Source organism: Lygodium microphyllum, chromosome 30, assembly GCF_053477565.2.
Source record: "Lygodium microphyllum isolate KBCC chromosome 30, Lygodium_microphyllum_v1.1.10, whole genome shotgun sequence".
Classification (NCBI taxonomy): Eukaryota; Viridiplantae; Streptophyta; class Polypodiopsida; order Schizaeales; family Lygodiaceae; genus Lygodium; species Lygodium microphyllum.
In genome coordinates, this window is record NC_141164.1 from 81,079,067 (window position 1) to 81,102,555 (window position 23,489).

Sequence of the window (23,489 nt, forward strand, 5' to 3'; positions counted from 1 at the left end):
TAAGTCACGGTAGTTGCGAGGAATCCGAAAATGCCTCTTGGGTGTGCAAAAAGACATCAACATCTTGCGGCTCACCAAAGTGGCATGTGCAATAGAAGTGAAGTCTAGATGTGTCACCCAATTAAATTTGGGTTGGTCTTCATGTTTCCCATCCCAAGAGAAGAGTAGTCTTCATTTGTAAAGAGTTGGCCACCAAGCAATCTTCCACTAGATGCCAGTGCATCTTCTAAAGAACCAGTTGCCATGAACAAATCAAATGAGTCACCAAAGAAAAGGAAGATGTCAAGAAATGGGTGTCAGTGTTAAGGACGTGCCACCTTGAGCCTGTGGTGTGGCATTACCATGCACAAGACCTTGGTCTTCTAAAAAGAAATGGATGATAAAGACCCAAGGGTGATGGTCTATGCACATAGCACAAAAAAGTAGCCAACAAAGAGTGACCATATGAGTCTCAACATCCAAAATAGCCACTATCCATGCTTTTCAAGGTGCAAAGATGGCTCTAAGCATAGCAGCTAGAAATGTTAAAGACATTAGAAATGAAACATCAGAAACGTGTTTCGTAAGTTTCTTTCAAGAGGGGGTAGAGTAAGAAATGCGAGTTTCTCTATAAAGTGTTTTTTAGTAGTTTTGACTTTCAAGGAAAGAGGTTTTAAACCTTTGTGGAACTCTTTAAACAAAAAGGGTCCAATTGACTGTAAATGATAAAACATTATAGACTAGAGTTGAGAATAACATGTTACACATCCATGATCCATTATTGACTTATGTCAAAGGCTTTGGACAAGCTATACTATGATTCAAACCTCAAATATCATAATTTGTTCATATCACACAAAAACAATGTACATGACAAAAAAGAAGTCTTTTTTGGGACAAAAAATTGTTTGATAGTTTTTTAAAAAAACTCACATTTTTATGTAACGAAATGTTTCTTACTTTAAGAAACATTTCGTAAGTTTTGAAAGCAAAGAAACATGTTTCTTTGCTACTATGGCTCCAAGAAATCCAAGAAATACCTGTATGCAAGGAGCCATTTTTCCATAACACGAAACGAATGTGCCTAGTAGGACATTCAAGGTAGTGGCAGTCCAATGTAGAAGCAACAAAAAATAAGTGAGCATGGGTAACATGATGGTTTGGGCAACTTTTGAGGTGAACATGGAATGGCCAAGCTCAGGATTTCCAATAAACAAACTTGGTCTCCAACTTACCTGAAATCCATTCCAATAGTTGCTTTGGCTAAACATCAACACCCAAGGAATACCCTAGACGTTTGGTGACATTACCATGGGGTATTACCACACCCTAACATCCAAGGATTGGAAATCTGATTCAGTGCAAAACATCCAATGCTCTGCGGAGATTATCCCAATCTGCTTTCAAGATCATAAAAGTATCATCAGCAGCCAGTGAGACTGGCCAACAAAATGCTGGCCATAAAGAAGGGACAAACCAGCTAGCTGTCCAGTGACCACTAGATGGGATAACATGGTGAGGACTAGGTGGTTTGCCAAGGCAAAAAACAAAGGACTCAAAGGGCAGCCCCATCTGATTGAGCATGTAAGAGCAAAGGGTTCAATGACATCGCCATTCAGCATGACCCGCGAAGAAGCATCAGAATGGATAGTGTCTCTATCTCTCTCCCTTTTTTCATAATCATGTGGCTACTCTGGTGATAAGCCACTTATTTTATTAACCCACTAACCCGGGTTCAAATCTCCCTTTTTCTACATCTATACTAAATGACCATGCGGAATGAGGAGTTGAGAACCCAAGACCTTTTGATTACCACACGTTCAACTTAACCAACTAAGCTACATCCGTTTGCTCTCTCTCTCTCTTTCTCTCTCTCTCTCTCTCTCTCTCTCTCTCTCTCTCTCTCCCCTTGCTTGGGAGAATAATAGCATAAGCATTGAAAGCTGAAAACAGGAAATTTGGATCAAGTTTCAACAAGCAACCAAACAAAATGTCAAGTGCAGGTATCCCACAACATTGTCTCCCTCAACATACAATGGGTGAAAGGATGATGTACTGAAGCTCCAGGTTATTTACCATAAAGGGTCTTCATACCCCACAATAGGAAAAGCCTCAATGTCTTCTGTCACGTGAAATTAATAGGCTTGGGGCACCCTTGTACCATGAAACCAGAAAGTGAAACCCAGATTGGTGATAAACGCAAATGCTTAGGTGTGAACAACTGTTCTGATTTTGATGCTGTAGTGTCTACTTTTTTTCAAACCTGGCATTGATTTAAATGCAAGGCTAATTTTGTTGTGCATTATGTTAATGTAGTGCATAGATTATATTTAGCTGAGTACACTATTCTCTTGTGAACAGCCCCCTCTTCGCCCTTTGGTTCTTGGCGGAGATCATTCGATCACGTTTCCTGTTGTGCGGGCTGTTACAGAACAATTGGGAGGGCCTGTTGACATTCTACATTTTGATGCCCATCCTGACATATACCACGCTTTTGAAGGAAATATGTACTCACATGCATCTCCTTTTGCTCGCATTATGGAAGCTGGTCTTGCTCGCAGGCTTCTCCAGGTTTGGTCTCTTGCTCGTTCTCAAAATGGATTTGCAGGGTTGATGCATACAATCTAAAACACAGTCTTTGTTGTAGGTTGGGATCCGATCAATTAACAAAGAGGGTAGAGAGCAAGCGAATAAATTTGGAGTAGAGCAATACGAAATGAGGCATTTCAGCAAAAATCGTGAGATGTTGGAGAATTTGGTAATTTTATACTGCTTTGTAATCTTCTCTACAATTCACTTTCTGAAAGTAAGATTTGTGCATTTGCTTGAAGTTAGCACTGGGTTGGATAGATAGGTTTGTACATAGGAGGCATCCTTCTGCTACCATACTGATTACCAATATATTTGTCCTACCATTTGAGCAAGCTGTTGGCCTTCTCCACTCAGGATATCTGAAACTGAGCTGAGGACTGTTCTCTTTTCAAGCATAATTGGGATTGCTAAAATAAAATTCCAGCATGCTGCTTAAGTTCCACCATTGCAATTGAAATTTGAAATATAGGAGCTCCTTTGATGGAAGCTAGCACAAGCCAATAGGCTGCTCCACTTAGGATATCTGACATAGCTGAGTGCTGTTCTTGGCATGCCTTTTCAACCATAATTCAGATTTCTAAAGTAAAAATCCCACATGCACCTTGAGTTGCATCATTGCAGCTGAAATTTTTAAAGTAGTTTTTTTTATGGAAGCTAGTACAAACCAACACATTGATAATCAGAATCAACATTTGTTTATGCAGGAGCTTGGAGTTGGTGCAAATGGCGTATACATATCCATTGATGTGGACTGCCTGGACCCAGCTTTTGCGCCAGGCGTTTCTCACATAGAACCTGGGGGTCTTTCATTTCGAGATGTGATGAATATTCTGCAAAATTTAAAAGGAGATATTGTTGCTGGGGATGTTGTGGAATTCAACCCACAACGTGACACAGTGGATGGAATGACAGCCATGGTAGCTGCAAAGCTTGTGCGAGAGCTTACTGCGAAGCTTTCAAGATAAACTTTTGATCTGTCGTACAAAAAACTCATAACACATCCCTTTGTCTGGGAGAATAGGAAAATACTTAGATCTAGGATCTTCTATTGTATAAGGACTCGAAAATATATAGTATATTTCCCCCTTGGTTAGGGTGAAGGGGCTTATTTATTAATTTTTACTATGTATAGCATCTTTACAAGTATGATGTTCACTATCAACTTTACAAGCAGCTTCTTAGCCAACTTGAATGAGCTTGACTTTTTCCCATGATTCCAAAAAAGAGCTAACATCTCGTTGACCATTTGAGGTATTATCACACTGATTCCCATTCCATTCCTAAGGACTTCATTTGTGCACAACCAAACCGCCTTACAGAGTAAGGCTCTTAAAATAGCCTACTATGGGCATCTTCATTCAAATCGCCTTTGTCTCCAAAAACTGCTAGTTTCCAACTTAGATTATGATGCATTCGAGCTATGTTCATAGCTTTCATTAACTCCAGTAGTCTTTGACCTCAATAGTCTGAAAAAACATGTCTAACAATTTCCTCTTACCTCTTACAAAATGGACACATTGGGTGTAAAAATGTCATCCTCTACTTAGTAGGCAACTAGTCTAGAACTCTCCAAAGGGTTAAACTTAAAAGAGGGAGTATCTCTCCATAACTTCTTAAGCCCCCTTCTTCCAAGTTCTCAGCATGCTACGTGGGTTTGAGGGTTTCCAAGCTTTTTGGGCTTTGACAATCCTCGTGTCATCAAGGGATGCAAAGTCATCTTTTTTTTAAAGTCCTCCGATGGTTTGCCAACTTAGAATCATATGCTTCTTTTCAACGATTGCAGTAGGCCATTCTTATTTCTTATTGTGCATTATCACCTGTAGCCAATTCCATTATGGTTTGGTAGTAACTTTACTTCCCACCTAAATGCTCGACACTCTTGAAGGTAAAGTAGCCTAATCCAAAGCATTAGTCCATCTACAGAACCTATCCCAAACGTCAGTCCATCTACACAATCCTTTGTCATTTATGGCTTTAGATAGTTGCTATCTATGTTGACAAGGAAGTCCTCTTCATAAGCCTTGGTTTGAAGCCAGGTAACCTGTGAAAGAGAGCCATCAGCTATATGGTTTTTATCACCGTTCCAGTAGCAAATCAACAGTCTTCTTCCATATTCAACAAATATTTCACCAATTGACAATACTTAATTTTGACTTTATCTTTTTGAGAAAAAGTATATCTCTTCAATCCATACTTTTAATCGCCCATATGGAACTTTGCTTTTGCTTATCCAGTCCCTCAAGATAACTGCCAAAAGTTGGTCAGAGTCCCCAACCTTGTCAATAATTGAAAAACCAACCGATTATTAGCTTTTTCTTGGATTGTTGCTTATAAGACAATGCTCCCCTTCTCCCTAGGGGTAGTCAATTGGTCCCACGATGAGAAGCTCCTTTTACCTCTAAAGGACCAACAAAAGAAGATGAATAAAGACTCCAATTTCTTCCCAAAACTTTTAGCGAATGGGAAGACAATAATATTAAAACTCATCATTGGGTTCATTATTGACTTGATGATTTGTAATGGTATTAGTCCAGGTCCAACATCAAATGATCATGCATCTTAACCTTTTCTTAAATTCAGCCCATTGGCCTTTTGAACCTTTGGGCCATTGTGATTCCATACCAACTGGTGTACCCATATACACCTAAAGGCTCATTCCTTACAAATGGCCTTACATCCAAGCTATGTAAACGGGCCAGTATTCTCCTCCCAATCCAAAAGTAACAACTTAGTTTTCTCTCTGTTGATCACAAAGCCTAAGATGATAACAAATTCCTCACATGCCCTAAGAGATGGATGGAAGCGGTCAAGTCTAGCTCCTTTCCACATGCCATCCATGTACTTATTATGCCACATAATACCTCTTGGGTAATTGTTCCATCTCTGTTCTTATTATGCCACGTAATACCTCTTGTGTCATTATTCATCAAATTAATGGCATCCAATAATCCAAGCTCATCAGAAAGTGATTGCCATCGTGTCCTCTCTCTTGATCATGCAACCAGCCCCTTGCGACTTGTCTTCAGAAACTTCACTCCTATTCCAATCTGCACAAAGCGTGGTTTTTGGTCTATCGACTTTATTAGCTATCCCAATATGCATCTCTTGTACCCGACGCATTTGCTGCACTGGGGCTTGTTTAGTTTAGAATAACTGTGGTTTGGTCGATAGTGTGCCCTCCCTTTCCAATCTTGCTTAGCATCGTGAACTTGAGATTTGGATGGTTGTCTACTTCATCGTTGAAACAAATTGGGTGTCGAAGGGTTGACGCGATAAGTCATCCGACATTTGTCATGCTTGGACAAGTGATGTCATGGATCCAAGCCCTCGATCAACACCTTCACTATCTTCCATGTTCGCCACTTCGATCGGGAATTGGTACAATGATGATGTTATGTAGCTATAAGGCTTAGACTAGGGTGAAGGTGCCAATAAGCGGGCGGGGCCCACAAGAAATCATTTTCAAACGTCACTCCCCCCCCGCCCAAACTGTGAAAAGCAAGGGAGTTAAAAATATTTACAACGTAAACCAGAAAAGGAACGGCTTTCTTTCCTTTCGTGTTCGCTTTGCCGCATCTCTCTTTGCCTTTCTTCTGGAGCATTCATGATCTCTAACCTATCAATTACCTGCACAAAACAAAGTCAAGTTCATATCAGAGCTCCACCTTCGTATCTATCTAACTAATCACTACAATTATTTAAATGCAAAACAATATGCACCTCTACTAATCCCACGATGTCCTCCCTAGGCTTATGCCCTTTCATTGCTCTCATTGTTTCTGATCCTAATCACCTTGCTGGAGCCCAATCAATGGCCTGGGATAGCTGATCAATGGTGCTAATAATCAATTGCTTAAAACAATATGCACCTCTACTAACTCCACGATGTCCCCCCTATGCCTATGCCCTTCCATTGCTCTCATTGTTTCTGATCCTAATCCCCTTGCTGGAACCCAATCAATGGCCTGGGATAGCCGATCAATGGTGCTAATAATCAATTGCTTCATCTGAAGGCCTCGATTGAACCAAGGATCATCCACTCCTGTGTACAGATTTGCTCAAACCTTGTCATGTCAGAGCTCATTCTCCTATTGCTTCATACATCCTAAACCTCCATGTTGCCCTTGCGATTTGGCCTTATCTCTGCCTGCCACCATGTCCATACCTCCAGCTATCAGATACTGTGTGTGCAACCTGTCTCCTATATCGTCATCCACAGTTGACCAATATCTTATGCACTAATTTACTGTTGGACAAGCATGGGTATAGAGTCTACAACTGTGGAGGAGTGCGTGTTAAGGTAGCCAGCCTTTGTACCCACAAAATAGCTACACCAATCACGAACCCCCCCCTCAGGGATTAGTAATGCTAGTCATCAAAAGTGCAGGAGGCAACAAGTTAGCACGGTATTCCCTCATCTGACTTCCCAACACATCAAATCCACACCCTCATCAAGGCCAACTTATCTACGGCCTAATTCTGAGAAACCCAGGTTCTCAGTCAAGGATTATGAGAATCTTCTGAGAGCTAGATCACATGTGAGAGCTCTGCAGTGACTTGCTATAGTTGTATCTTATAAATAGTGTTGCCTTTTTGCTGCATACATTTTGACTTTGGCTTCATTGTAATTCAAGGCTGCCCATAGTGCTAAATTGCAGTTCCTACATTCCACCCTGCATTCCACAACTATGTTTCTGAACACTATTTTCTTCTTCCCAACTATGAACCTCAGAACAACCAAGAAAACAAAGAGGGGTGCTCACAAGACCAGCTTTGTTCTAGCTCGGTGATGCATCGTACCAAATCAACCACCCTTGCAAGCTTTGAGGACAAGACTCCACCCCTCTGAGCTAATAAGCATAGCACCTTGTCGATTTCCATATTCTTCAAGCACAGCATGCACTTGAAGATTCGGCTTGCATTAGATGCAATAGAACTTACCCTAAACATGGAGACATTTCTGCTTACCGAAACTGTCATATTACCATTTAAAAACAATAGTTCATGGTGCGAGGGGGGCATGCCATACTATCATAAAAAACAGTAGTCCATCGTGATGAGTCCAAACGGTCCTGCTGTCATAAAAAATAGATGTCTATCATGATGAGTCCAAGCTTATAATTCATGTGAGGACATGTCTGATAGAAGCCATCATAACACGGGGAATGACCAAAATTTGTGCAATGATTTTTGTGCAATTCAATCATGGCAGAGGCAGACTACATCACAATGCTATTCAGGTTGAGAGAGAGAGAGGCCTACCATTCTTCTCTACCATGGCAACCATGAAACACATTTTTGGGGCTCAATTATACCATGGTTTTTCTTCAGAAGTTGTGGACGAAGACATGTGTGATAGAAGCCATCATAATTTGGGGAATGATCAACATTTGCATGTGATTGTTGTGCAATTCGAACATGGCAAAGGCAGACTATATCATATCTGATGGTATTTGGGACTATAGGAAGCAAAGACAGAGAGAGAGAGAGAGAGAGAGAGAGAGAGAGAGATGCCTAAGTTCTCATCTTCCTTCGCCTCATTTGTGGTCAACATGGCACTCTTCCCTTTGTATAGGTGTAACCCTGCAACCTGATTTGACGACCTTTCTGAGGTGCGACTCTGCAGCCTGGTTCGATGGGGGTTGCTGCGAATTCAACTCGTTTGTGGTCTACAAGGCTAATATCCCAAGTAGCATATTTGACTCACCCTTGCATCTTGCAGGAGATGTAACAGTCTGACACAAATTGGAATGTAGCAGCCAAGCAATAGGGAAATGGGTGTCAAATGATTGGGAGGAGGCTCGCACATGCCTTGTCAGTGAAGACCTTCCTCTCCCCGACATGCACACTGCTAATCTCCCACTAGAGCAGGCCTGTGCGAACAAGTGCAAGGCTTGCCTTCCCATAACCACCCGTTTTTTAAACACTTTTTCCAAGGGGAACTGATGCCTCCTATGCACCCCTCATGACTATGTGCCACGGGGTCCTTTGAGTTGGGATCGACGGTTGAGGGGGGCCGTTGACTGCGGGAGGATCTAGACCTCTCCTTTTGGCCCAGGGTAAACCCAGCCCACGAAAGTGAACCCCGCCCACGAAAGTAAACCCGGCCTTGGGTGTAAACCTGGTTCGGCGCTAAAGGGAGGCCAGATCGTTGGAAAAGGGAGGCTGTCGGTCGATTTGACGGGTCACGCGGCACGTGGATGGGGCCCGTGATTTTTGCCGGGCATGAGGCAGAGGCATCACGACAATAAAGGGGGGGTACTTCGGACCGGGTTGGCGCGGGTTATTATATGGTCCACAAGGGGTGATTGAGGGAAGTCACACAAGACATTTGCGCGCGTGGGGAGTCCCTTCTTCAGGCGATTTCTAAAGTGGACCAAAAGTAAACCCGGCCACCTTTTCGCCACGGGTGAGCGCAAAATTGTCGATTGGAAAACGCTCTCGATATTATGCGAAAATGCTCTCGGTATTACCCCCAGAGATATTCTGCATGCCAACAATATATGTTGTATTTGAGCTGAAAGTTTGAAAAGCCAGGCTTGTCCTCTGACAATGCCAACAATATATGTTGTATGCCGACAAGCATGGAAAAATGTCACCGGAGCCTATTTATCTACCAGCATGGGAAAATGTCACTGGGAGATATTTATCTATCAGCATTAGCTTTAGCATCATCTTGGTGGCTTCAAAAGGTGGATTTTTCTATCTTTCCTTTTCAGGTGGACCTATCAAAAGTGGCAGGTATGCCGTTCCATTGTAAGCATGCAGTTCTATACTCAGAATTTTTCTCAGTTCTTATGTACTTCTAGTTTGTCAATAGTGGCAGGTATCCTTGTTTTATAGTCAGAATTAATGGATACTTATAGAGGTTGCTGCATGAATATAATGAAATTTTGGTTTTGTTCTTTCTTTGAAAATGAAGTTAGAAGTGGAAAGCTGGAATGGAAGGATTGATTATGATCTTAGGTGGAAGGCAGAAAATGAATGTTTCTTTTCAGAATTGTACTGCCCTCCTTCAACACCATTGTCTATATTGATTTGTTATTGTATGTTGACAGCTGTATTCTTATTTGTCATTACATATTGATATGATCTTTATTTTGTTGCTGATGTGTAAATGTGTAAAACCTGTATGTTACCTTCTGCATGTAGAATTATACCACCTGCTTCATATTAAAGTGAACATATAGTCAACGACTGTGGATTATGGAGAGTGATCCTGAGATTGAGGAAGTCGATACCGATGAAGAAACATCGGATGAATCAGCAAGTGATGCGGTTGAGATGATTGACTTCTTTGCTAAAGGCAATGATTCAACAATACAAGAAAGCAATGGCATTGCACCAAGCGCGCTTAATTTCACCTCATCAAAGTACTTCTCATTCGACAGGGAGAGCTATGGATTAATGGTAAGTGATTTGAACAGAGAAAAAGCCATCACATTGGGGATGCTCAAGCAATACGACAAAAGGGAGCTATTAGACCTGAAGAAGTGGAGAAGGATCAAAGAAAGTCTTTGCATGGGAAGAAACGATGATGGACAAGTTGTGCTAGCCCTTAAATCGGAGCCATCATTGCACATTGCATGTATAGAGGAATGGGAGAGTATTTTCCTTGCAAATCACATCAATAGGGTTACAAGTGCTTACGCAAGCATTAATGCCATAGTGGACTCCATCAAATCCAATTGGTGTATGGATATGAGAAAGCATGGCATCCCTCTTGCTTATGTGAAAGAGCTCATCGGTGCTTGTACTTGCAAGGCATCCACAAAGCCCCATGGGTTTGACGGAAAAGTACCTATCTTGGAGCTTACCTCAGACATATCTCTTCTGGAGTGCCAACTCCAAGAGATCATGGTTCAACACAAAGCCAGGCTAGTCAAGGTTCGCTCAACCAAAACGCATGGTTTAGGGAAGACAATAGTGGAATATACATGTCATCGTGGTGGCAGCGCAACTCGTAAAGGCTCCCAAATTCGCAGATTGAGAACCTCGAAGAAATGTGGTTGCCCATTCAAGGTGCAAATCGAGTATAAAGATGGTCTCCATAAGGTTACTCTACGAGTACATGCTCTACACGAGGGCCATACACCCGGTTCTCGCAGTGATTTGTATCACTTGCCAGTGCATCCATGTGTAGTTGATTGCTGCAAGGACGATCTGTTTGACGTGGGGACATGCCGCCACGTCGCCAAGATGAGCTTGACGAAAGAGCAATTTCATTTCAAAAATGCCTCTCCATTAGATCGTGTAACGTATAGGTTCTTCATGATTCCAAAAGAGGTGCAAACACTATCTTACCAAATGCGAAATGAAGGTATGTTCTCATCTTTTAAGTTATTGTTCAATGGTCTTGGGCTACCTTGAGCATCAATGCTATTGGTATATTGCAAGCAAACTTTCTAAGGATGATTGGACCGCGATGTACTTGGAAGTGATTCGTCTACGAGACCAAAACAAGGTACATCTCATATTTTTGTCTATATTTATATGTTATAGTGATTAGTGCATCTATTTGATAAAGCAATCTTGGGTCCTTTAGGTGCTATATTGCCAACCATATAATCCACATGCAAGGACAAGGATAGACCATTCATATTGGTTGTCCAAGATGAATGGATGCTAGAAATGAGCAAGAGGTTCTCGAAGAACAGTGCCTGGGCGATTGATAGCACGTTTAAGACCAATGTGTTTGGCCTTCCTCTCTATGCAGCGGTTCTACCAAACCAACATGGAATGGGCATTCCTGTTTGGTTTATGTTGTGCACATGTGACAATGGGTTGAACCAAGAGGTCATCGCTTTGCAGATCACAATGAAAATAGTTCTCTCTAGAATGGGTGACATTTGCCCTTCGGCACTTGTCATCGATAAGTCTCAACAAGAGTTGGAGGCACTCTCAAAGGTCGTCTTCAATGATCCTCATTGCTGGACCGCCAACTATCTCGATGGCACTAGACACCAAGTTGCATGCCATATTATTCTTTGTTGGTTCCATACAAAGAAGGCTTGGGTTGAGAATCTTCTCCCACATGTACACATTGCTATGATTGTTTTGATTTTAAGAACTACCTTTCATGTGTTTCAATGAGCTTGGTAGTGATTAATGTCCCATGTGCTCGTGGATTAAGGTTCCATCGGACAAGCGTGATCAAGTATTCGCATCCTTGTCCAATCTCATGCAATGTCCAGCAGAATTGCAATTTGGCGAGTTGTTTCAGCAGCTACTGCACCGCTACTCCTCTCATCCAAACGTGGTACGATACATTACAAATGGATGGTGTCGAAAAGATTGTATATGGCGTACGAGATGGCCCAAGTTTGGTCGCATGTTTTCGCATGGTAATGTTGACACCACCAATCTAATTGAGAGACTATGGCAGTACATCAAGTACACTCTACTTGATGCCAAGATCAATAGGTCTATATTGGATCTATTGCACGCCCTTGTTGGCAACTCGTCCTCAGGATCGAGAATGGGTGGAACCGCACTTGAGTTCTTCAAACAGAAGTAAGAGATAGGTAATATGCTTGATTTTGAGTTGGAATGTTGTTTATCATTTTGTTGTGATACATTATGTTCTTGAAAGGGACTATTTTCTCGCAGTTGACTCTAGGCGCTTCAAAGTCTATGGGTCGAGCAAGAGCCACACAGCTAGATTGGCAGCAGGGGAGAGGATACTCTAGCGGTACAAGGTCGATCCCTTGTCTCTTCAAGTCATTCATGAGGGAACCATGCTCTTCAAAATGGCAAGTGCAACTGTTAACCTCAAACATGACAAGAGCGAAAGAAGGCAGAGAAGACGCAAGGCAAAGGCGAAAAGAAGGTAGCCCGACGGAAGGAAAAGAAGGAGAAAAGCCCAAAAAGCGCAAGGACAACCGTCAAAGACCAAGGCAACCATAAAAAGGGAAAGGCGCATAAAAAGCGCACTCTAAAATCTTATAAAAGAGTGCCGGGCCCTCACCCGTGCTATTTGTAAAGATAAAAGGGTAGTGAAAAGAAAGCAAGGAAGAGAAAAGAACAATGGGAAACAGGGCCTGGGCTATGATCGGCCATGTTAAAAAGGGAAAAAGGGAATGACCGCCCAAAAGGGAAGTAGGGTTTTGTATAAAAAGTTGAAAAGTGAATGAAGAGCTCATTCTTTGGTGTGGCAAACTAGTCTTCTCCTTCCTCTCTTCTCCTCTTCTTCTTCTTGCTTGTGTGTGTGCTCTTGAGAGAGGGAGTGTGAGAGATTGAGGGAGTGAGCACGTGAGAGAGTGAGGAATCAAGAAGGTGAAGCTCTCCACCATCTCCTCCCCCCTTCTCCTCTTCTCCTTCCTTCTCTTCTCTTGCGCGCGCGGCTATGGAGGATGAGGCTTGGAGAAGGAGGAGGCTTGAGGATGCTTGAGCTAGCATCAAGAATCGTGGAGCTACCTAAGTGTGAGAGAGAGGAGGGCACTCGATCGAGCATCAAGGTAAGCTCACTGCATTCATAGGATCGACGGCGTGACGGCTAGGTGAGAGATAGCCATGAGAGCTCGCTTGGAACGCTTGAACAATAAGCGGTCCGTGGGTCTTGGCGGTTGAGCGAAATCTCCCACATTTTGGTTCCGTTGCCGGGACCACGGATTCAAGCTCGAGCACTCATGCGCCCCATATCGAGCACCGAAGTAGGGCATTCACCCTGAAACGGAGCTTGAGATAGGTAGGAAGTCTGGTGTTTTGATCTTCAGAACAGGAAAGTGTTTTTGAACAATCTGGTTAATAATGACTGGACAACATGGAGAAATTGGTTCAGTTTTTTGTTTTCGATTCAGGATGTGTTTAGGATAGATTAGCAGTAGGAAATCACACACGAAGAGGCAGAGGGCTGCTGCTGTGAAACAAGGGAGAGATCATAGGAACAAAGGGAAAAAATGGAGTAGATGCAAGGTAACGGCATAAGGAACACCAGGGACAGAACCTGGAGGGTGTAGGGCAGAACTAGCAGAATATAAAACTCTGACGGGGGGGGCAGGAGGACCCCATTTTCAACCAACAGAGAGCGAAAGAGACAGAGAGGGAGAGAGTGAGCGAGCTGGGCAGCTGTCCGATCGTTTGGAACTAGGAGGACATTGCATTCGGCGACTTCAGGTAATTGATCTTGTCCACCCCACTCCAACTCTGTCGAGGGGTAATCGCACGACCAATAGGATAATACACCTAGTGAAAATCAAGCAAGTCGGTGTGCGCGACCCATCGGACCAGCGGAATCGGACGGCCGGCCCAATGTCCGATTCCCAGAAACGGACACTCGGACAATCGTCCGATCGGACCTCCCACTCAATCACTAGCTCGGACTAATTGGTCCGATCGGACGTGCCACGTGGCACTCGGACCGACCAGTCCCTTTTGTTAAAATCGGACGCTCGAACCAACTCGTCCGACCCAACCGCTCGGACCACTCGGATGCCCCGACTCGGACCCACCGGTCCGATCGGACGGAGTTCTACACTCCTAGAATCGGACCGATTCCTCGCACACCCGCCCGTCTGATTCTTGAGAATCGGACACGCGCACCCTAAGACCCCCACTTCGCCCTGACATACCTGGTCCGATCCCCACAATCGGACCACTGGTAAATCGGACGTCCGATTCCCAGAGTCAACCTAGAACAAAACCTGACCCGTTTAGGAGCACATTGGGGCACTCCCCCGGTGGTCCCCCTCCCACGTGCGCAACAGGAAGCAGCATGGGGCCCTGTGACCCATGAGGCGGCCAGGAAGAGAGTAGTAAAGCCTGTTAGGCCCAAAACGAACAGGAGTGGGCAAGACACAGGGAGAGCACTCACAGCGCTTGATCGAATTTCCGCACTTGAAGAACACTTAGGAAAGTCGAAAGCGTGTTTGAGCACAAGTGCACAAGGATAACACAATTACGAGTGGCCCTAAGTTGAGCGCTGCATTCAAAAATTAAAAAAGAACTCACTCAGATAAATTGCCTAAAAATTTTACGAGTGGCCCTACGACAGACGCATAGAGCGCAGGGTAGGATCAAGCGAGGAGCAACAACGACAAGGAGTGGACGGACAACCAGGCGTGAGGATTTCACCATGACAGAGGGAGTTCCAGATCATCGGTTTGCAGGGGAGCTAGATGTTAGCACGTTTCCGGAAGCCATACAGCAAATGGTGAGCAGTTACGATGCGCACGCCCGGTACGAACACCATGGCAGGACAGCGGAGGCAATTATTGCAGACCTAGAGGAAGAAAGGAGGCTAGCCCGCAAGGCATTGCAGGGCATAGCAGACTATAATAGGGACCAACAAGCCAGGAGCCTAAGGCAAAGCATGGAGCTGCATGAGGTGCAGCGAGTACTGAACTTGGCTGGCCGAAACCGAATAGACCAGGAGAGAGCACTCGAGGGAGACCTGACGCTGGGCGAGCTCCTCATGAAACGGCTGTTCGATAACACCGCGGAGGAGCAAAATGCCGCTGTGCTAGCAACCTCGCTACTTGCAGGACTAGGGGCAACCCAGGGCTCAAAGAGCCAGGCCAAAATACCTATTGTCGCTAAGCAACTCGACAAGTACCAACCACCGGACGACCCGTACAGCTTTGTCAAGCAGTTCGAGCAGGTCTGCGAAGCCAATGGCCTCAATGACCAAACCCAGCGTTCGCAAGCATTCGGACTTTGCTTAAGCGATAAGGGTAGGACGTGGTATACAAGTCTAGATAATGTAGAATGGGCCAATTTCAATAACCTCAAGGATCTCTTCGTTAAGAGATTTGCCGAACCCGGATACTCTGACAACCTGCTAGTGCGTCTGATGAACGTCAAGCAGGAGGAGGAGGGCATCCGCGACTACGTCACCCACGTTAGAAGCCTCCTTAAGAGAATCCCCTTGGGCGAAAGACCGACCGACAGGGCGGTGTCAACCGTGTTCATCAGCGGGATTCGGGATGAAGAATTGTACAAAGCACTAGCGGGCAACTCGAGCTTGCAAAGGGACGTGGTGGCTAGAGTTTTCGAGGAGGCCATTAGGGTCGATGACCAGCTGAGGGAGCGGAGCTCCAGGAGCTCGAACCCGGAAGAACTCAACCCACGGAGTTTAGAACGAACTCCAACCTCTAGTGAACGACCCAACACGTCATCCCACGATAAAGGGAAGTCCGCCGAGGCAGACCATGGCTTGGCTGAGGTGAAGACAGAACTGGCCAAAATACAGGACATGTTAAGGCGACCTGCGCGTCAGCATACCCAGTGCGTGTACTGCGGAGGAAACCACCTGCCAGCAGAATGTCAGGACCCTAGGTCGAGACCCTGCACCAACTGCGGAAGGTTCGGCCATGATGCCGCACACTGCAGATTACCACGACGACTGTCGTACACGCAGCCCTACGGCCAGCTCTATCCGGCTAACATGCCACAACCATTCTACGGAAGGGGAGCTCCTATTGCCCTACCAGCACCTAACGATGCGAAGCCAGCGGTCCCTAGGCTGGACATCAACCCTACCGGTATCCCTAGGCCGCCTAGTCCCTATGTGACCCACCCGGCGAGTGATGCTCCTGTGCATTACGTAGAGGAACCCAGTGACGAAGAAACCTACATGTACCCGTACGTCTCGCACGACGACGAGGGCAATGCAATCCTCATGGATTATCGACCAGTACCGGTGATGGCACTAGGACGAGGACGGGGTAGAGGCCTGGGAGGGCAACCACCGGATCCAGTCACTTGTTGGACATGTGGGCATCCCGGCCACGTCTCGTCAAGGTGCCCAGAAAGAGAGCAGCAAAATAGGGACAAAGCCGACCAAAGGTGTGCAGAGTGCGGAATCACTCATCTTTTTATAGATTGCCCAAAGCGGAAGCCGCCTTCTGGGACGGCCAATTTGCCGTCCGTCCCTCTGGGACTGTTTGGGGTTGAAAACCCCGATGGGGAGGCCACACCTATCCCTCTACGAGTGATGACCCGAGCACAAACGAGGCAGGCCGGCGTCTCTCTGCCAGGACCTAGCAATCTCGACGCTGTCTCTGTAGGAAAGAAAAGCCGTAGGCGGAAAAAGAAGAGGTCAGAGGCTAAGGTCGCACTTAAAACCGATAGCATCACGACCTTGCCCCCCGGCAAGAACGTCTCAGACGCAGAGGCAGAAACTTCAGCCCCTAGAACTGCGCAACCGGAGAGCGCTAAGGTGGGGGAATACCCACACCCCAGGCGGCAATTGGAAGCCATAGAAAAGGTAAAGGAATGGGTAAGGGAGGCTCAATAGCACCTCAAGGATGTCGAGCCTATCACGGAGGATGAGATTGAGGACCTCTCCAGCATGAGTGCACCATCATCGCTACCCCACCCTAAGTCTGCCGAGGCAGCTACGCCACAAGCAGTACCGACACGGGTAAGGCCAGGCCTAGACGTAACAGAACCACAGGACAGCCCTGGCCGTTGGCCCGGACAGTTTGAACATAGACCAGGACAGGGGGTTAGCAATCTCCTAACCACATTAGTAACCACCCCTATAACGGTTACGCTGGGAGAGCTGCTTAGGCAGCACTCGACCCTGTGGCAGGATCTCAAGCGGTGGATCGACAGACCGCACGAGCAAGCGCCAGGAAATGCTCAAGACCAGGATGCAGAAACGCATTTGCCAAGCTTGACGCTACACTCAAGCCCTAAGTCCTTGCACATCAACGCCTTCTGGGAGGGCTCAGAAATGCACGCAGTCCTGCCAATCCTAGCCCTAGGGGACACAACGAGAAGGGGGATTGTGGACACAGGCGCAGGGGTCAGTGTGCTCAACCATGCAGTGCTACAGAAGTGGGGAAACCCACCCGTCGAAACTGCCCGGTTTAACGTCACACTAGCAAATGGCATGCGAGTGAGACCATTCGGGGTCTTGAAGAATTGGCCAGTGAAGATTGCAGGAATTCAGTTCTCTGTCGACTTCATCGTCATGAAGGGAGTAGACTATGACATCTTATTGGGTCGACCCTGGATGCGCAATGCCAGAGTTATCGAAGACTGGGGTAACAACCTGATCTTCTTGGGCAACCGAGCTAACGCTGTGAGAATAGAGATGGACACTTGGAAGACCTCACCAGTCGACCTAGATACCATCTCCACTCTACTCAAGGGAACCGACCAGAACAAGGAATCCCGCGGGTCCTTGACGAGGTATATCCCTTGCCCGGAGGACGAGCGGGATTGGATGCACGTTCTCGCTACGCTCAATTTGCCATTCTCGGATCAGGAAGCGTACGAGCAGGCTGTCCAAACAGTTGGCAAGCCAAGAGAAACACAGCCCACGCCTGTCTACATGATGGCAGCAAGCCTCCATGACGGACCTAAACCTGTCGCCTTCCAAGTGCCAACCAATAGGAGACAACTTCAAGGGATACTGGGACACCTAACAAACCGACTGGAGCTCAACGCAGCCGCCAATCTCAAGCCGCTCCAAGACCTCTTGGAACAACCCGAATGGAAGTGGACAGAGTGCACGAACTAAATCTCAGATACAACTGGGCATTGGTCTCCGACCAACAAAATGAGGCAAAACAGGCCTTGGAGATCGATGCGCAGTCCAGCGACGAATACGAAGATTGCCAACCCTTCGATGAAGAAAGTGAGGGTGAGATGGACACGGTAGAATATGATACCGAAGGGCGAGAGATTGAACAAATCCGAGCGGATGCAAAACCACAGCCGAGGCCGGCCATTTGGACGGACCAAGGGGTCATGTGTGCGAAATGCGATCGTGCGTGGTTGGAACAAATGGGGGCTGTGGATTTTAAGCAGGCCGGCCTGACCCAACCAAGAGCGGCAGCCCTGCTTAGAACCGAGTTGCCCTCCGAACTGAGGCCGCCAGGAGAGACCACCTCCCCTAGTGAAAATGAGGAATTCGACTCTGAATCTGAAGTTACTTCGGAGGCGACCCTGAAATCCCCAGGCCACCCACGGCCAGACGCACCAAGGGAGATCTGCCCATCCACCTGAGGCGCCGACGACTCCTACAGAATAAAACAGAGCGCTCCAACGGCTTGCGATCGAAAGAACAACGAAAGTGCGGGACCTCCCTAAGCGCTTTTCGAAATTCAAAAAAGGGGATAGGGTGGTGGTTCTGCTAAGCGCCAAACGCCAAGGGCAAATCCGCGAACCCATCGAAGGGCCAGCCAAGGTCAAGGAGATAAACCTTGCCCTGGAACGGGAAACACCCCGACCGGTGTTCATTGCCGAGGACCTGACCACGGAGGAGGAATCCAACCTCATCACTCTTTTGCGGGAGTATCGGGATGTGTTTGCTTGGTCCCTAGACGAGCTACGAGGGGTGGACCCGAGTGTTGTGACTCACAACATACCCATGACGACGGATGCAATGCCGGTCAAGCAGCGACCATATCCTATGAATCCCAAGCACGCCCATGCTGTCAAGGAGGAAATTGACAAGTTAATGCGAGCTGGGTTCATTTACGAAATTGAGCACACGGACTGGGTATCACCCATAGTCATTGTGATGAAGAAAAACGGCAAGATTCGAGTGTGCGTCAATTATAAGAAAGTAAACGCAGCGACAAAGAGAGACAACTACCCCTTACCATACACTGAGCACATGCTGGAGAGGGTGGCAGGTAAGGAAGCCTACAGTTTCCTGGATGGCTTTTCCGGATACAATCAGGTGCAAGTGCACCCTGCGGATAGGCACAAGACCGCCTTCGCCACTGAGTGGGGCGTCTTCGCCTATGTAGTCATGCCATTCGGGCTAACCAATGCCCCCGCCACCTTTCAGCGCCTCATGTGCACCATATTCAAGGATATGCTTCGCAAGGAGTTGGAGGTCTTCGTCGATGACTTGTGTGTCCATTCAGCTTGGAACCAGCATCTCGAAAAACTCCGCGCGGTCTTTGAACGGTGCCGTTTATACCGTCTCTCCCTCAACCCCCTGAAATGTCAATTTTGGGTAAAGCACGGTTGCATCCTGGGACACATGGTGTCCAAGAACGGCATTGCCACGGACTTCTCAAAGGTCAAGGCTATCGTGGATCTCCCACCCCCAAGCAATTATAGGGGGGTTCAATGCTTCTTAGGTCACACAGGATACTACAGGCGGTTTGTACTAAACTACGCGCTCATCGCTAGGCCATTGTACAAACTGCTAGTTGCCTTCGAGTGGACCGAGGCCTGCCAGCAAGCCTACGAGGAACTAAAAAAAGCCCTAACGACAACACCTATCCTACGACCCCCAGATTGGACCATGCCATTCCACGTACACATCGACGCTTCTAAGTTCGCCGTGGGGGCAGTGCTGTGCCAACCAGGCGAGCATAACTTAGATTACCCAGTAAGTTTTGCAAGTAGGCAGCTTACTGAAACAGAGATGAACTATTCAACAACGGAAAGAGAAGGACTAGCTATGGTGTTCGCCGTAAAGAAGTTCCGGCATTACCTGCTTGCCACCCCCTTCACCTTCTTTGTCGACCATCAAGCCCTGCTCTACCTAGTCAACAAACCTTGCGCTACCGGGCGTATAGCACGATGGCTTCTCCTGCTCCTAGAGTTCGACTTCTCAGTGGTAGTACGGAAGGGAAAACAACACTATATGGCTGACTATCTGTCCCGAATACCCACAGGAGAAGCTGCTGGACAAGGCATAGTGGATGATTTACCAGACAGCCACTTATTCCGCATGTCCAGCAAAAAAGACTATTCAGGGCCGACCTGACACCATATTGGGCAGACGACATAGTCCAAGTACTCGAGCATGGGCTGCCCAAACGACCAATGGAACGGGCACGACTCAGGCGATTAATCCTGAAGATCCAGCCTTATCAGTTGATTGCAGGCCAGCTCTATAGGCTGGGGCAAGACGGTCTGCTACGTAGATGCGTATGTGAGCATGAGATGCACGATGTGCTCTCAGAGGCGCACAACGGCATTGCAGGAGGACACTTTAGCGGGGATACGATAGCTCGGAAGGTGTTGCAGTCCCAGCTATGGTGGCCCACGCTCTTCCGGGATGCCTCACAATTTGTCAAACACTGCGATGCATGCCAACGAACGAGGGTCCCAATCCGTAAAGATCAGATGGAGTTAACCCCGGTCATCGCTCGCCAACCTTTCGAAAAGTGGGGTATTGACTTCATAGGACCCATCAGCCCTGCGGCACAATATTCACAGGCTAGATATATAATGGTAGCCACCGACTACCTCACCAAATGGGCGGAGGCGAGAGTCACGCGGAAAAACGACGCTAGGACAACTGCCAAGTTTTTATGGGAACAAGTGATCTCACGTTTTGGGTGCCCCATCGAATTGGTCAGCGACCAGGGAACGCACTTCATCAACGAAGTGATATCCCATCTCCTATCCACATTCCTCATCATCCATCGCAAATCCTCACCATACTACCCTCAGTCTAACGGCCAGGCTGAGTCAACCAACAAAATTCTCATCACCGTCCTGACCAAAGTTGTCTCAACCTCACGAAGTGATTAGGATAACAAGTTGATGGTGGCCCTGTGGGCCTACCGAACAGTTTATAAAACGGTCGTCGAGCAAATGCCTTTCAGGCTAACCTATGGGACCGAAGCTATTCTCCCCCTAGAATTCTTTGTCCCCAGCCTGCGGATAGCACTATAAGAACGATGGGAGGGGAGGGAGGCATGGACACAACGCTTAGTCGAGCTAGAACGCCTGTCAGAGGTACGTCTGCTAGCCACCCATGCGCTTATTTGTGAGAAAGCTAGATGCAAAACCTGGTTTGACAGGCACGTCAAGCAACGAGAGTTTGAGCAGGGCGACCTAGTACTCCTCTATTCAGTTAAAGGACACAAACAGAAGATGAAATTCAGAGGTCTTGGGCCCTTTAAGGTCCGCGCAATCAGTCGTACTGGTAATGTCGAGCTGGAAACCCTGGATGGAGAGGGCATCGGCTTCTTTAACGGCAGTCGAATCAAAAAGTATTATCCGCCCACGCACCCACTGCATGAACAACCAATGATGGAACCGCTTGTTAAAATACGAGTAGCCACACTTACAGAAATCGAAGAAGATGAGGACGAGCTTGTCGAACCCGCCTACCTCCGCATCACGATCACGGCCAAGCAAACGTGCTCCATCAACGCCCTGATCGACGAGGGGGCGGATTTTAACATCTTAGCACACGAGCATTGGACCCAACTGGGCGCTCGCTCCAACACTTCACCCCACAGCAGCCAGATTGAACCCATATGGGGCCCAATCCTACCCTCTCCTTGGCACGTGCAGGGTTGCAGTTTCTATCGAGACTGAAACTATCCCCATGTTGTTCTATGTCCTACCCAATGCCAGGGAGGCAGGCGCAGAGTCACTGCTCGGGCAAACTTTTAAAAAGCAGACCCGCTGCAATGTTGATTATGCGTTACAACGCATCCACCTAACAATCGGAAATGTGACAATTACCACAACCTCCAACCAGTGCCTCGTAACCCCAACCATGCTCAACGAACCACCATTAGAAATAGTTGCACAAAGGACCAAGAAAGAAGGCCGTACATATCTACTACCCCCAAATCCCCATGCACCGCAACCCGCCAGACCTAAGGCAAAACCCCAACAGACTCACTTGCACTGGGTGCCGAAAAAGCCGCGGGATCAGTCTACAACTAGAGGTGTGGATCCGCGAAACACATACAAACCTAAACCTCGAAGACCAAGATGCCATCATCACAAGCGCCGCGTGGTCAAGAAAATATGGGTCCCTAAAACCCTGCTGCATGCCCAAGGCTACTATGAAGGGAATGCCTTGCTATGGATCCCCAAGGTCCCCACTGACACAGGTCCTGCTCCTACGTCAATCGCAACGTCCGGTCCTCGGACACTTCAAGACCACGAACCGCGCAATCCATCCCAGTCATCCGACTCCCTTGATAGTCATTCCACAGGCGTCATACACGCCCAACGGCCCAAGCACCGGCCACTACTGCCGGTGGTCTCACCCAACCACCCTGGCCCGCAACCCACCAGCCCTGCCGACCGCCCGAGCACGGTCCCTCAGACCAACCTCGACCCGTCCCTTCAACCGTTGGCCGAGCCGCTGACTCAAACAGGCCCCCACCGACAGCCCTGTGCCGACCGGACTTCTAGCCCCAACAAACCTCAACCACCCGACGGCCTTAAGCCTCCCTATGAACGGAAGTCATTCCTAACGCTGGCCGCGAACCTCGCCGAGGACACAGGGATAGACGTTGTGGACTGCATCAAACAACTCGACGCCACTTTTGTGGCACTGGCCCTTAGCTATGACCGCCTAGACTTGGGACTGTTAGCAGAACCCCTTGCAACGGACGTACGCACTATGCCTTGCTCTTGGGAGACTTTCGAATTCGCCTTCGCACAAGCTTCACGCTCTGCCACTGAGCTACTCGCTCGCGAGGTCTCCGAAGAGCAAGCCATTAGGCAACGCCTCATCCCATCGTTTGACCTGCGCACGGTGTCCAGCCTCACCAACCAAGAAACAGCAAGGTTGTCCCACCTCGCGGACACCGAATCTCCCTTCTTGAAGCAATGGTACACTCTTCGATTAAAGTGGGCAACAGAAGGATGCCGCACAATGACCCACGCCGAACAACGCCGAGCCATCAAGACGGCCGAGTATGATCGCACATACGTCGCGCCCACCTCGTATCGAGTGTTAACCACTCTTCGAGGTCGAACCATGGACAATCATATCTTAGGACACCCCTATCTCGATCGTATCCTGACCGAGGAAGAGCTCCACATCGCAAGTCGGACCAACTCCGGAGATTTCCTTACCGATGTCCTCACATACATCACCCACGTAGGCATCCGACCCTGTGACCTGGACCACACTGCACACCTCGAATATAACCCCAACTTCTACGATTGGCTCCTCCTTAAAACAACCTGACCACCTGCAGCCCACACCCCAATCCTCGGACGGATTTTTCTTTTCCTCCAGG

The 23,489-nt window shown here is 47.3% G+C and overlaps 1 protein-coding gene and 1 pseudogene across 1 annotated transcript in view; both read left to right on the forward strand.

Annotated features, from left to right (window-relative positions):
• The window catches only part of LOC148010037 (arginase 1, mitochondrial-like), a 28,034-nt gene extending 24,293 nt beyond the window's left edge, over positions 1-3,741 (forward strand). The window contains exons 5-7 of the mRNA XM_087672639.1: positions 2,341-2,550; positions 2,627-2,737; positions 3,276-3,741. Of these exons, the coding sequence (XP_087528765.1) occupies positions 2,341-2,550; positions 2,627-2,737; positions 3,276-3,536 (582 nt within the window). The 3' untranslated portion in view covers positions 3,537-3,741. The remainder of the gene's footprint in view (positions 1-2,340; positions 2,551-2,626; positions 2,738-3,275) is intronic.
• A 7,452-nt stretch (positions 3,742-11,193) lies between these two features.
• Positions 11,194-12,160, forward strand: LOC148010038 (uncharacterized; annotated as a pseudogene).
• The last annotated feature ends 11,329 nt before the right edge of the window (positions 12,161-23,489 follow it).